Raw genomic sequence first — 14,591 nt, forward strand, 5'->3', positions numbered from 1 at the left:
TGCCTTTCGTGTTTTACTCTAGTTTGTTAAACCCTTGGTGATCTTTTTTTCATCTAGATATACATCCAAGCCTACAAGCCAGCCAACTTGAAAATGAAAATAATAAAAAATGACTATCACAATCACCCACTCTTCTTGGAAGGGGCTTTGAGCAAAAGCACTCATTACCAGCAGTATCAGCCAGTTATAACTCTGAGGAAAGGCTACACCATCCACTGGGACAAGACAGCCCCTGAAGAGCTGGCCATATGGCTCATCAACTTCAACAAGTGAGTGATACAACCAAACTCCAGCATTCCAGCCCAATAGTGTAACTGCACATTCTTAATAGCTGAGGTCATCACCTTATGAGGTCTTCCAGAATGAACGTGCTTGTTCCAGGAAGTCTACTGAGTTCACCATCTTTCCATTTGACATCTCAGATTCCTGTTTCCCCCTGCAGGAAGCCCTGCAAGATAACACGCTTCATTTTCAGCAGCCTAGAACTAATTCATTTCTGGCACATGGAAGTTACAGGTGTAGGAATCAGGAGCAGATCTGACCCACATTGCTGAACTAACCCATAGTTGTTATGTCTAATTTATTTTACATTGGTTCATCCCAAACCATTAAAATTTTAACCAGACAGGAAAAAAATAAGTTACATTTCACAGTGAATTATTTAGTTTGGCTTCTAGCATGCCCAGGAAAATAATAGTCATGTGTTGACTTGTTATAATGTGGGTCTTTGCTATTTTTAGGAATGACTGGATCCAAGTAGGGTTTTGCTATCCTAAAGGGACGACATTTTCCATTCTCTCAGACATCCACAATCGTCTCCTGAAGAAAACATACAAAACTGGAACCTTCTACAGAACCTCTCAAATGGAGAAACTGGAGCACAGATACCCTAGCAAAGGATACTACTACTGGGATGAGGACACTGGGTAAGGAAGCAAGCCTTGCCGATTTGGATACCACTTTGGGAAAGCTGCTGGAATCGTGAGCTGCTTGGCTAATGCCATTAGCGGGCTTCACAAGAGAATCAGAAAGTCTTTCTGGGAATGTGACCAGCATTTAATTTTTCTGGGACTCCCACAGCTGCCAGTCATTCATAGCCTCTGCTGCACTGCCAATTACTCTGGAAAATGCTTTTGCCAAGTGAATACAAATTAGAGAAGAAAAAAAAGACAAAAGCAAAGTGCAGACCATGAAACTGACCTGGGGGCACATGCAATCTTTTCTGTTCTGAACAGCAACCATTCGTATACACCACGACAGGGAGGCACAGGAACTAAGAGTGTAAGGATGGTTATTTTCTTTTGAAGAGTTAAAATAATGGGAAAGAAAGACCTAAAATACAATGCTTATACTTCTACAGAAATGTATCATTATAATATAGACCTCAAAGGGAGTTCAGGTCTCACCTAACTTCCCTGTCTTAAGCCTCTTGACCACCCCAAACCATTTCTGAGATGTATGTCCACTTTTATTTGCATGTGATATGCTGAGCACTATAAAATGCAGACATTGGCACTGAGGGTTTGCAATGTACATTTTTGCAAAGCGTTAGCAAGGAGTCCATCAAAACTGGAAGTTGGTCGTTTCTTGCAGAGATGTCTCAAGGATGCTTTTCTCTCCTACTTGCAGGCTGCTCTTTCTGAAACTCAAAGCTCAAAATGAGAAGGAGAAATTTGCTTTCTGCTCTGTCAAGGGCTGTGAACGAATAAGGATCAAAGCTGTGATTCCAAAGACAGCTGGTGTCAGCGACTGTGAAGCCATGGCCTATCCCAAGTACATTGAGACACCAATAGTAGAAGTGCCAATGCCTAAGAAGTTCTCTAGTGCACAACTGGTAAAGTAGTTGTTTTCTTATCACAGAATTATTGCCAGTGTAAATCTGTACTTCTGGCACACGTTGTAGCCACGGAAAGGCTTTGTACCAGATTCAGTATCACCCATGCCTAATTTTCTGAAATGATTCAGGCATATGAAACGATATGAAACAGGTTCTAGCACGTGCAAAGAGCACAGATCTTCAAAGGACAGAGCCACCCAAGACTTTGGTTGAAGTCAGATACTTAGTCTTTAAAGCACAGGGCGAAAAGGGATGATGAGCTGGAAGACAGGTTGGTCCAGGAAAAGTAATTCTGGAGAGAGACACGAAGTTCTTTGCCTGGCCTCCAGCTCCTCTAGGCTTTTAAAAACAACAGTGTCAGAGAGATGACTGCATAGCTGAAAGTCTCATTCATATAACACACAACACTCTTTCCTATGTACAATCCAGTCTGGATGTGAGAGAGGAAGAGGGATATTTATCTGAGTTCTCTGTCTTTTTCCACTCATCTCTTTTGATGAGTGGAAGGCACAGCAAAGCCTCAGAGAACTATATGTCAACTCTGCAAAGTGAGAATTGCTTCCACTCTGCCATTTGGTGAAATGATTTAAGTGCTGACAGGATGAGCAGAGAGGTTACCATTGTGCCCAGTCTCATTAGTAATGTAATTTGGAAAGTCAGTGCTTATTATGTAGCTTTCATGGTGATTGAATTTCAAGGTTTAAAATGTTTTCTGAACATGCAGCAATCAGGTAATAAACATCTTTCTCTCTCCTTTTATTTTCTTGGATTTTTCGTGGTTTTTTTGTAAACAGAAGACTAAGGATCACCTACTAGAAGTGAAAATAGAAACTTACAAGAAACAGTACTTCCACCTAAAGGATGACTTTGCATACATTGAGGTAAGAAGGTTTTCTCGGTGAACTCTATTGGATGAAATTCTAAGATACTTCATTTTAATGGAAAACCTGTTAATGAAGTTGCTATGGATAGTTGGATTCAGGTCACTTCTGCCTTCCATTTGGAAAAAAAAAGAAAAGAAAAAGAAAAACAAAGGACTGTGACTTCCCCTTCCTAGTGAAAATGCAGGAGGGCTTGACCTCAGAGATCTGAAATTCTGACACTTGATAAAAAGAGCAGTCTCGTGACTCAAGACTATCAAGTCTTTTTTACAGATGGTTGTTGGCAATTATGTTACTATGATAGATCAAGAATATTTTCCCCCCTCCACAGGTTGATGGTGTCAGGTTTTTCCTCACTGATGAAGGTATCCAACTGGTTGTGATTGATGGACATCATGGAAAAGTTGTTGATCGAGTGACATTTAAAAACTCAATTCTACAAGGAATCCCAGCACAGATAGAAAATTATGTCAACAACATCAAAGATCAGTGAGTAACCAATCTGGTGTTACTAAGGTACAAGGATGCTGTACGACACTCATCTGTTTCGTGTTTCTTGTCACTCAACGTGGGCCAGACTAACCGGGCTAACAACATGCTTTTGTACCTGCCAGCTCCAATAGAGTCCAAATGTGAGCTGCTTGTGCAGGCACCAGAAGGATGCAGATTCTGTGATTTAGAAACTGATTGAGGCCCAGATAAACTGCAGAGCTACATTTTATTAATGAGCTACAGATCTGCATTTACATTGTGGGTTACAGACAAACTGCAGACCTAAATTCACAAAGCACTTACTGGTGCAGATGGGCACAGTTTACATTTTAATATTGCCTGCACACTCTCTCAAATCACTGAACATTCCACTAATAAAACACATTCCTCTTTGCACGTGTTCTCTGCCCAGACCTAAAGGCTAGATGCTTTTATTCCTTAAGTATGGGCAACCAGAAATGCAAGTAGGTGGTAACTAGCCACCACATGTACCTGCATCTTGGAGGACAGCAGCTTTGTCTGCTGCAAAAAGAATGGAAACAATGTCAAAAAACCTTTAACCAAAGGGGTTATACTTATATTGGCTTGTGGAGTGCTACTGGGGAAATGGATGTATTTCATTGTTACTCAATCTGTTTTGATTTGAAATCTGATATACAACATTTAATACAAATATGATTGCTTTGTTGATGAGTCATCTGAAATAGCTGTGGGCAGATGGACAGGATATTATTCTGGCCTTTGCTCTAGAGGCTTGGGAGAAGTTTCAGCAGAGTGCCATGCAGGTGGATACAGATGTGTTTCTACTGTATTGCATAATTCTGAACACTGCAAAAACCACACTGAGTAGTAACTGCAGAGAAACGTGGTAGTTGCTTGCTTTTCCTTCACTAAAAAAACAAACAAAAAAAGAAGGCTTTTCAGGGAAGCCATCATTGAGGCAGGTTCTCCTCCCCCTCTGCCCTGGTGAGGCCTCATCTGGAGTAGTGTGTCCAGTTCTGGGCTCCCCAGCTCAAGAGGGACAGGGAATTGCTAGAGGTACTCCAGAGGAGGACTAGCAAGGTAGACAGGGAACTGAAATATCTCTCTCATGGGGAAAGGCTGCAGGACCTGGGGCTGTTTAAGCTGGAAAAGACTGGAAGGGGACCTTATCACACTTATAAATACCTATAGGGTGGATGTCAAAAGGATGGGGCCAGTCTTTTTTCTGTAGTACCCAGTGACAGAACAAGGGATAATGGACACAAGCTGGAACACAGGAAATTCCACTTGAACATGAGGAGAAACTTCTTTGCTGTTGAGGCGAGGGAGCCCTGACACAGGCTGCCCAGGGAGGGTGTGGAGGCTCCTGCTCTGGAGGTTCACATTCCTGTGTGACCTGATTGAGGTGAACCTGCTTTAGCAGGGGTTTGGACTGGATGATCTCTATACATCTCTTCCAACTCCAACCATTCTATGATTCTGTGATTTGTAAAAATCTGATCTCAATTCTGGCTAAATCCATCTACTGGATTCTTTTTTACTTCAGAAGATTGAATTGTAATCAGACATCCTTCTTTCACCACATGTTTTCCAAGCACAGCCCCTGCAGGCCTTTCCAATGGGATCAGGTACCAGTTTCAGCTGTAGCCATGTAACACCTTTCATCTATTTGCTAGTGGTGGTCAGACTCAGGTGTGGATGCCATGCAGATGGTGGAACTGTACAGCCAGCAGCTTCTTGTCCTCTCTCCCCTCTGCAATGCACAGCACGGACTGCACAGAGAGATGATGCTAATTGGGAGGAAGGAGCCCCACCAGCCTCACCAGCCTCTCATGAAGTGCCTGCTAAAACAATAGTTAGGTTTATGGATTTCATGATGGGAGAAGGGGTGTTTCTAGCAAGGAGGAGCCCCTTTGTTTGTGTAAGCATCTTCTGGGGGCCAAATTCTTCTCTTTTTTTTAATAAGTCTATTTTTCTGAGGAGTTTCCTAGGGATAAGAAAACAAAACACCTGGTGAATTTATAACAGGGAAGATTTAATAAAAAGTAATGATTTTAGTGACCTGGAAGAAGAAAAAAAGAGATGATTCAGCATTTGCAAAGCAGTCAAACCCAACCTGCCAGCTCAGTATGCTCTTGTAAGCACTGTAGTGTTTTAACAGCTCAGGTTTATTCTAGCAAAAGTCCTGATGACTCTTAACTCTTTGCTCCTCTTGTTCCTCTGCCACTACCCATTGCTATTTTCTCCTGAATAGTTCCAGTTCTAGCTGAGGTGTTAAGATATAGCTGCTGCACTCAATAGCTCAGGGCTTGAGCTCTGCAGGAGCTGGTTGCCTAATTAATTTTAGTGGCTTGTATCCACTGTGATGTCTGAAAGCAGACCCAGCAAGGCTCTCATTCTGCAAAATCGCAAATGCCATTTGAGTGAGGGAAGTTTCATTCATGGAAACCCTGTGAGGTGGAATGAAATAATTTCATCTAAGCATTTGCTCAGTTACCGTTGTGTAGTCCCACTGAGCTGAATAGCAAAACTTCTCCTGATCTCACTGGAACATAGCTCTTCTTTGACCTGCTTTGTGATAATCATTGACAGTGTTTGTGCATCTTGTAGGAAGCAACGAGCTTAACTTCACTGAGTGTCCTGTGCTGCTCCCCAGAAAATTCTCACTACGTGATTATCTCTTCATGTTTAATTTGGATTTTTATTCTACCCATCTAGAATCAAGCCTAGGCAGTTATTGAGCTTTACCCAAGCATTTACAGATTTGCATTAGCTTAATACACTTACCTCGTGCCTTTTGTTTATTGCTTAACATTCAGAGAAGATCCCAAGTGTTTTGAGGTAAAATATAGTACATGCAAGACAATAATAATAACAATAACAATAAACAAGTTTTTAAGCAAAAGCACACTGAAAATTAAGGAAAAGTGTCAGGCCAGAAAAAACCCTGAAGTTAATTTCTTCAGGTTGAATCTGCTAATGATGAAAGAACAAGAATTTACTTGAGATTTGCTAAGAGCATCCCAGGGACAGCATGTTCATTTCTGAGCAAAGCAGAATGGAATTGCTGGTTGGAAACATTTAAATCATCCTAGGAAAGAGTGTTGGTTTTGGTTTTATTTTAAATAATTGTTTGCTTTCTAATGGTTTTTGCATGATTGGGTAAGTGAATATATGACTAAACTGTTGGAAAGCATTGACAAAAGCCATTAAAGCAGAAACCACTGTAGTTTGTGGGTGTCTGAGTCACACAGGCAGGAGTTACCAGTGCTCAAGTAAAGCATGTGTTCTGGGTCTTCATCTGTTTATAAATGTCTTTGTTTCCTTTAGCTCCATAGTGCTGGTGACATCTAAAGGAAGATTCGTTTCAAGAGGACCATGGACTAAAGTACTGGAGAAGCTTGGAGCAAAAGAGGATTTTAGGTTAAAAGGTAACTACCTTTTAAAAATGTAATTCTAAACCCCTTTGATCTTTTCCCATTCCATAGGTCCAGCAAAGGGATCTTTTTTAGTCTTCCAATCTTTGCTTTGTTTGTCTCTATCAGCACAGGCTCAAACCTCTGGAACCAGTCATTCTTTTATTCAGTAAGGTTGTATCCACTGCAGCTTTGAGTAACAATGCTCAGTTTAATACTGTAAATGGAAAAAAGTACTCTGTCAGTTGTTTGTAGAAGTAAAGAATTCAGAGGGTTTGATTTTCCAGATTTGTTTTAAACAAAAGGGCATTTTAACAATAGGAATGTTGGAATCTTTTTTTTTTCCCTCCAAATGCCCTAAACCAGATATTTTTTACTTGCCTGGACTTATTTTTAACTCATTTTCTCTTGAAACAAAAATGGGTTTGAGTTTAACCACCATGCAAATAATGATAGCTTCAACAGAGAGCTTGAGCTGCCTGCTGGGAAAGAGTTTTCCTTCTCCCTTTCTCCTGTGTATCACACATTGTTAATTGATGGAAGAGTACAACAAGTAAATAAAATTTTAATTAAGCTTCATTAGGAAATTATTTATTTGATACCTGGAGAATGTATAACTGGCAAAGTTTCTGTACATGTGTGCTCTTGTGCACCTGCATCCATCCAGCCATTGAGTGGGGTGTTACAGGTGGTTTCCTGGTGCAGCCCTGACACACTCTTAATATATTTGCTTTGATTTGCAGAAAAAATGGCTTTTGTCGGCTTCAAAGGCAGCTTCCTCCCTGTCTGGGTGAAGTTGGTCACTAATGAGGACTCAGCTAAAATCTATCAAGCACTGCCAATTCCTGTGGTGAAGAAAATGAAATTATGAGGACATACTGCTCTGCCTTCTGGCTGCCAGCACTGCCCCATGGGATGGACTACTGACTGCTCACCGCAGACCCCTTGCCAGCCTGCTCCAGAGGTGTAGCATTTTGTTGTTGCTGTTGTTCAAAAAGAAATCTTACTGTAAGTAGCTAGAGTGGCCACATGTGACAGAAAGCCTTCCTCTGTGATCAGACGATGTTCTGTGATCACCAGCTCCTCAGCGGTTGACTTGCTCACTGATGCCATGTTGACTCTTGTGTTACTATGCAAGGTTTGACCTGTTTTACAAAGTGCTGGTTTTAGCAGCACCCCTGTGACAGACTGTGTGACTTATGTGCTGCCTCTTGAAGGGGGAGTTCTAGGTCTGAAGGCCATCGAGGATTATTGCTTTTATCAGCTTCTAAGTTGTCCACTTTTTTTTCTCCCCGTGGTATATAAGATGGAAAAAGTATATGTGAATGATGCTGGTAAAAATAACTGGTCAGTAAGAGTTTATCCTGCAGCTTCTGTGACATTTGATCAAGCTCTTTGGGATTAGTGTTGTATGTGCCAATCCAAGGCACAGAGATGGGGAAGAAATGAGAGGAGCAAACAAAACATATCATCAGAGACTGATGAAACCACACATTTCTGCTTGCTCAGAAAACTGCATTTCTCCTGTGGGTCAGGGTTTTTTAATAATGGTTACTCAAATAGGAAGTTTTCCTTCAACAAGAAGCTGTAGGCTAGAAGAAAAGCAATGTCAATTAGCACATATTTTCTCAGCCTTTTCCAAGCAGTCACTGCATGTAATAATGTTCCAGGTCAGGCTAGAAGGTTTATGGCAGCCAGTCAAAGTCATCGTATTCAAGGCTTCCAGTTTTTAACTGGGGATACTGGGGCGTACCTTATTCAACCTCAAATAAGGTGAACAGCCATCACCTTTCCAGGTGAGAGAGGATGGGATCAGGCTGCTCTTTTCAGGTGAAAGGGAGTGGGAATAGACTGCTGTCTGTTGCTTTCTTATCCTGTCCTGAAGCTGAAGGGCAGGAGTGTCTTGGTCCTCTTGGAAGAGTTCCGTGAGATCTGGATGGAAGGTGACAGAGGTCTTACTGGGTAGCTGAAGAGTTAGAGAGGGAATCCTCATACACTTGGTGGATGTCTTGTACCTCCTTTCCCCTTTCTTCAAAGCAGTGTCTGGATAATGAAGGCAGTTTAGTGTGAATCAGGACTCCTACAGGGATATCTCCTGAAGCTGAAACATGATCTTGTAAAACATCGTAAGCACTTCTAGAATTCAGCAAGAGTTCTGTCTGTTGCTCAGAAACGCCCTGAAGACATCTCTGGATGCTCTGGCTATTCTAAGAAATCTGGGGTGGGGTGGGTGTTTAGAGACAGGATGACAAGCTTTGCAAAGCACATAGAATGTCAATCTTGATAATAATATCAGGATTTATTTCTCCACTTTGTCTCTGCCTGTCCTCATTGCTACAGAAATTATTCTCGTTGCTGATGGTTACTTTGTTTTGCTCTGTTTTAGTTGAAGCTCTTGTCATTAACTTGCCTATTTTTCCACAGTATCTAAAATGCTGTCTTGCAGATAAAATGAAAGAGCAAGGATTTTGTGTGTCACTCCAAAGGCTGGGCAGGTTTTGCACTCTATAAGCCTGGTTTAGTCAGTTGCTCTGAAAGTCAAAGCAACCACGAGCAAAATTTAGATAGTACTGCAGGTTACATTCCCCTGGGTTTTGAAACTGGAAATGTTCTTTTCAGTCTTATTATGTAGTTGTTTTAAACTCTCTGAATGTCATGTGTCTTGTATTTAAAAAAACCCAACCAAACACAAGAGCCAAGCTTTCCCTCTCTTGTTTCTCATCAAGAGTCTGTTAATGGAAGCTCTTTAGGCATTTGTGCCACTAATGGAATGAATGGACAACACTCGTAAGAGGCATGTAAGGTGGGTTGGGTTTTCCCCCCACTGGCTTATGATGGTTTGAGGATTTCACAAAGTATTCCTTGAAAAAAATCAGTCTTATGGTTTAACTATGACCATCCAAATGCTGTTCACCTGATATTCTCTGATAGCCAAAACAGAGCCAGATCCTGAGTACTCTAACCTGGGTTATCTAAACCTCTTCATTGTCCAGATTCAATTCTGTTGATATCATTGAACTGGAGTTGGTGGAACACACTTGCTTCCAAGAGATGAACCAAAGCAGTAGTATTTATTTCATGAGCACTTAACAAACAATGGGCAGGAAAGCTGGGCTCAGAGTGTACCTGGTTTGGGATTTGGCTTTCTACAACCCCCAGGGCAAGGTTTGCCCTCTCTGGTGCACTGCTTCACTGGGCCACCAGCCATTTCCCTTCTCCTGCTCTCTGTGAGTGTGTAAATGCCCAGAAGCAGCACTCCTCCTGGGAGGAGGTGGGTCTAGCCCCTCCAGTGTTCAGCATCTACGAGCACGCTGCCTTCATGATAAAATGTAGCTTCTAATTTTACTAGTTTGGCAATTCTCAGGGTGGAATTGTAAGGCTTTTCTCTAGGAAAATCTTAGGGGTTTTTCTCCCCTTTCCTAAAAAATCTCAGTAAGAGAGGAAAACTGTTAATTTTAATGCAAAGTGTGTCACAGGGGGCCTGTTTTGGAGCTCAGGTGGGCCTCACACTGTGAAAAGGGAGCAGGAGGCCTGCAAGCCAGAGGGATAACAGAGCGTGGTGACAGCGTAGCGGGGCAGCTGCGCCAGGGAGGTGCAAAGGGTTCCCATCCACCTTCATGGGATGAAGTCAGTGCGTTGTTCTGGGGACAGAATGAAGCCTAATCACCGGTCAGCAATAGTTTTGTGCTATATGATTACTTTTTAATCTTCAACTGTTCTAGAAATAGCACGAGCACATTTTGACTAGTGAATTACCTGCCTGCCTGTTCTTGTACACCCTGTACAGTCCCTGCACAAGCTGCAGTTACCCTCTTTGTGAGTTTTTCTTACTGCAAACATTCAAATGTTTCCATGTTTGCCTACACAATGGCCATTGGGAGAGTGGGGGTGGGGTGGGGGGATGGGGTTTGACTGCATTTTGTTTGTGTACTTGTTTGTTTGGATGTCTGGGGTTCTTGCCTCTGTTGGAATGCTTGTTTTACCTGTTGCCGAAACAGCTGGTCCTTTTTCGGAGTTGGATGTTTGTACATTTTCTTCTAGACTTTCCATGAAAAGAAAAGAAAAAAAAAAAGAGATATTTTCTATTAATTTATTACAAGGGCACTAAGACAACTAAATTGCAGACATACGAAGCATTTCTACTGGAGTTTAGCGTTGTCCAGGTTGTTGAGGAGGTCAGCAATATGTCTTTTCTGAGAATCTGCTTTGCACTTGAAAGCTCTCTGTGTCCACAGACCGTGGTAGTGCATTGACTGTCTGGTTTATGATGACAAGAGCTCTTGGGACATTGGTTCCAACAGATTGTGGCTTACAACTGAAATAACATGTAGTTGTTTGGAGAACACAATGTTTATCAAATTAAATATTCAATGCAAAGTTCTTATTTTATTTTTGTCTCTTCAGTGTCTCTCTGTAACAAGGAATCCAGCTTTAGCTGCTGCACACCCACACACATGCACTTAGAGCAACATGAGAGAAAGGTTCATGGTTCCACACTTGTTTCAGAAGGCCAAAACCAAGGAGCCAAGCCATCTCTGTGTGCATTTGCTGCCTGACCCCCACAGAATGCATCAAGTTTCACTGCCTGCCCAGTAACACTTGCAGGATCCAAGACAGGAGGATGGGTAATGAAGAAGATGGAAGCAGGATGTATTTGGGGCTGGTGGGGGAATTTTGGTAGATTAAAACAAGAATCGTATTCATAAAATTTTATTTCCATTGAACAAAGTGAACATGGAGTAGAAATATATGTGGAAATGATATATAAAACATATGAAGCTTTTGTAATGGGCAGCTTATTAAGGCCTATGAGAATCTCACTATCAAGTGTGACTTTGACTATAAATTTTCCACTCTGGGGTGGTGCCAGCTGGGCAAACTCTGCTATAAACTTTTTTGGAGGCTCCAAAGCTGCAATGAGATTTTTTGGTGGCAGCAACAGGCCTCTCCTCAATGTTCCCACTGTGCTGCCCTTGCTCTGCAGACATGTGGAGTCTCCTTCATTGGAGGTCTTCAAGACCTGCCTGGACACGTTCTTATGCAACCTGATCTAGGTGAATCTGCTTCTGCAGGGGAGTTGGACTAGATGATCTCTAAAGGTCCCTTCCAACCTCTACCATTCTATGATTCTAGGAATAGTTCTGTGAGTGTGTTTGTGTATGCCTGTGTATATAGATAAGTGCAAGTGTATTTGTGCATGTATAAAGTATACGATGTGTGTGTGTGTGTGGATATGTGTATGTGTGTGTGTGTGTGTGTGTGTGTGTGTGTGTGTGGATATGTGTATGTATGTGTGTGTGTGGATATGTGTGTGTGTGTGGATATACGTATGTATGTGTGGATATGTTTAGGTATGTGTGGATATGTGTATGTGTGTCTCTGTGTGTGTGTGTGTATGGATATGTGTGTGTGTGTGTGTGTCTGTGTGGATATGTGTATGTATGTGTGGATATGTATAGGTATGTGTGGATATGTGTATGTGTGTCTCTGTGTGTGTGTGTCTGTGTGGATATGTGTATGTATGTGTGGATATGTGTATGTGTATGTGTGTGTGTCTGTGTGTGGATATGTGTCTGTGTGTGTGTGTGTGGATATGTGTGTGTGTGGATATATGTATGTATGTGTGGATATGTGTAGGTATGTGTGGATATGTGTATGTTGTCTCTGTGTGTGTGTGTGTGTGTGTGTGTGTGTGTGGATATGTGTCTCTGTGTGTGTATGTATGGATATGTGTGTGTGTCTGTGTGTGGATATGTGTATGTATGTGTGGATATGTGTATGTGTATGTGTGTCTGTGTGTGTGTGTGTGTGGATATGTGTAGGTATGTGTGGATATGTGTATGTGTGTCTCTGTGTGTGTGTGTGTGTGTCTGTGTGTGGATATGTGTCTGTGTGTGTGTGTGTGGATATGTGTGTGTGTGGATATGTGTATGTATGTGTGGATATGTGTATGTATGTGTGGATATGTGTATGTGTGTCTCTGTGTGTGTGTGTGTGTGTGTGTGTGTGTGGATATGTGTCTCTGTGTGTGTATGTATGGATATGTGTGTGTGTCTGTGTGTGGATATGTGTATGTATGTGTGGATATGTGTATGTGTATGTGTGTCTGTGTGTGTGTGTGTGTGGATATGTGTAGGTATGTGTGGATATGTGTATGTGTGTCTCTGTGTGTGTGTGTGTGTGTCTGTGTGTGGATATGTGTCTGTGTGTGTGTGTGTGTGGATGTGTGTGTGGATATATGTATGTGTGTGTGGATATGTGTAGGTATGTGTGGATATGTGTATGTGTGTCTGTGTGTGTATGGATATGTGTGTCTGTGTGTGTGCGTGTGTGTGGATATGTGTATGTGTGTGTGTGTGTGTGTGTGTGTGTGTGTGTGTATACAGCTGTTAAAACTAACAAACTATCACTTTTTTTTTAATAGTAGTTAGACGTATATATTTATAGACCAGGTACATTATATCCATGAGTGTGTAAAACACTTTAAACAGATTATCTTCTGTATGACAATATTCTTAATTTGCTACTATTGAAAGCATTAAAAATACACAAATAGAAAATATTTGTATATTTTCTAAGCAATATGGTGTTAAATAGAACCATAGGTTCATTTTGGTTGGAAAAGACCTTTAAGATCATCAAGTCCAACCACTCAGCTCACAGTGCCAAGCCCATCACTAACCCACATCCCTCAGCAGCTCAGCTATGCATCTTTTCAGTGTCTCCAGGGATGGGGACTCCACCACGTCCCTGGGCAGCCTGTGCCCGTGTCTAACAACCCTCTCAGGGAAAAACTTCTTCCTACTCACCAATCTAAACCTCCCTTGGTGTGACTTGTTCTACCATTCATTACTGGGGAGAAGAGACCGACTCCCACATCACTACAAACTCCTCCCAGGTAGTTGCAGAGAGTGACCATGTTCTTCTTAAAGCTAAACAAACATCCCCAGCTCCCTCAGCCTCTTCTCATTAGATCTGTAAGGCGTACATAATGTGTAAGGTGCTGTAACGTGCCGATGACCGGCCCCTGTCCCACCCCGGTCCCGTCACGGCCAGGCCTCCCCCCTCCCCTCCCGCCCCCGCGGCAGCGGCCGTTCCCTGTCCACGCTCGCCCCCTGGTGGCCGCGGCGGGGCTCGGCCGGTGCCCGGGCCGGTCCCGCGGGCGGGAGGGCTGCGGCTTTGCTTTGCAGGGTGTGCTCGGGAAGGGCAACCGCTGATGCTGCTGTCAGCCACGGGGGAAGCTCCGCGGCGTTTCCCCAGCCCGCAGAGCCTCTGCCCGCTCTCACGCAGCGTTGGGTGCAGCAAACCCTGGGCCAACCGTTTCCAACCTGTCAGGGCGTTATCTTGCAAAAAATTAGAAAGCAGTCGCGAACTTCTGGCTGCAGCTTCTGCCTTTTAAAGGGAAGTGCAGGAAGAGCAGTTGGGGCGAGGTTTTGTTAGGTTTGCTTGTCTTTTTTTTTTTATTCCTTCTCTTTTCTCTGCTGCTTTGCACAATGGAAAAAAAGGCTATGGGCTGAATCACAAACCAAGAAAAACCCTGAGATTTTGGCTCTTACAGAAGCACCACCTTATCCCAGCACGACAGCAATATCCCCAGCTGAATGTCACACACATTTAGTCTCTTCTCGAAGAGTAACGGAGCTGTGTCAGTTTCAGCTCGCTGCTGCAAAGTGTAGGGATGCTCTCTCCTGTGCTTCACAGAGCTTTGATTCTCCCAAATCCACTGGACAAGGAGAAACACTGTCCATTTCCCTGAGAAGTGCATTCTATGCAGCCCTTGCAGGTCTTTGGACCATCACCTCCACTGGAAGCTGAAGACACTGTGATGTGTTCGTGGCTTTTCATCCCCAAAGGGCCACTCCAGCAGCCAGCTCAGAGCTTTTGTCACACCACCTTCTCTCTTCTCAAAGGACAGCAGAATGATGTGTAGAAACCACCACTGCAGCTCCACCCTTCCTTCCTCTTGCATGTGTTCCTCACAAA

The 14,591-nt window shown here is 42.8% G+C and overlaps 1 protein-coding gene across 4 annotated transcripts in view; it reads left to right on the plus strand.

The window, feature by feature from the left end:
• CEMIP (cell migration inducing hyaluronidase 1) overlaps positions 1-10,476 on the plus strand; it is a 114,190-nt gene extending 103,714 nt beyond the window's left edge. For all 4 annotated transcript variants that reach the window (XM_062000058.1, XM_062000057.1, XM_062000059.1 and 1 more), the window contains 7 exons: positions 58-269; positions 741-926; positions 1,630-1,834; positions 2,632-2,718; positions 3,050-3,207; positions 6,523-6,623; positions 7,352-10,476. In XM_062000058.1, coding sequence (XP_061856042.1) covers positions 58-269; positions 741-926; positions 1,630-1,834; positions 2,632-2,718; positions 3,050-3,207; positions 6,523-6,623; positions 7,352-7,479 — 1,077 coding nt within the window. In that variant the 3' untranslated portion in view covers positions 7,480-10,476. The remainder of the gene's footprint in view (positions 1-57; positions 270-740; positions 927-1,629; positions 1,835-2,631; positions 2,719-3,049; positions 3,208-6,522; positions 6,624-7,351) is intronic.
• The last annotated feature ends 4,115 nt before the right edge of the window (positions 10,477-14,591 follow it).

The sequence above is a fragment of the Colius striatus genome, chromosome 7 (assembly GCF_028858725.1).
Source record: "Colius striatus isolate bColStr4 chromosome 7, bColStr4.1.hap1, whole genome shotgun sequence".
Classification (NCBI taxonomy): Eukaryota; Metazoa; Chordata; class Aves; order Coliiformes; family Coliidae; genus Colius; species Colius striatus.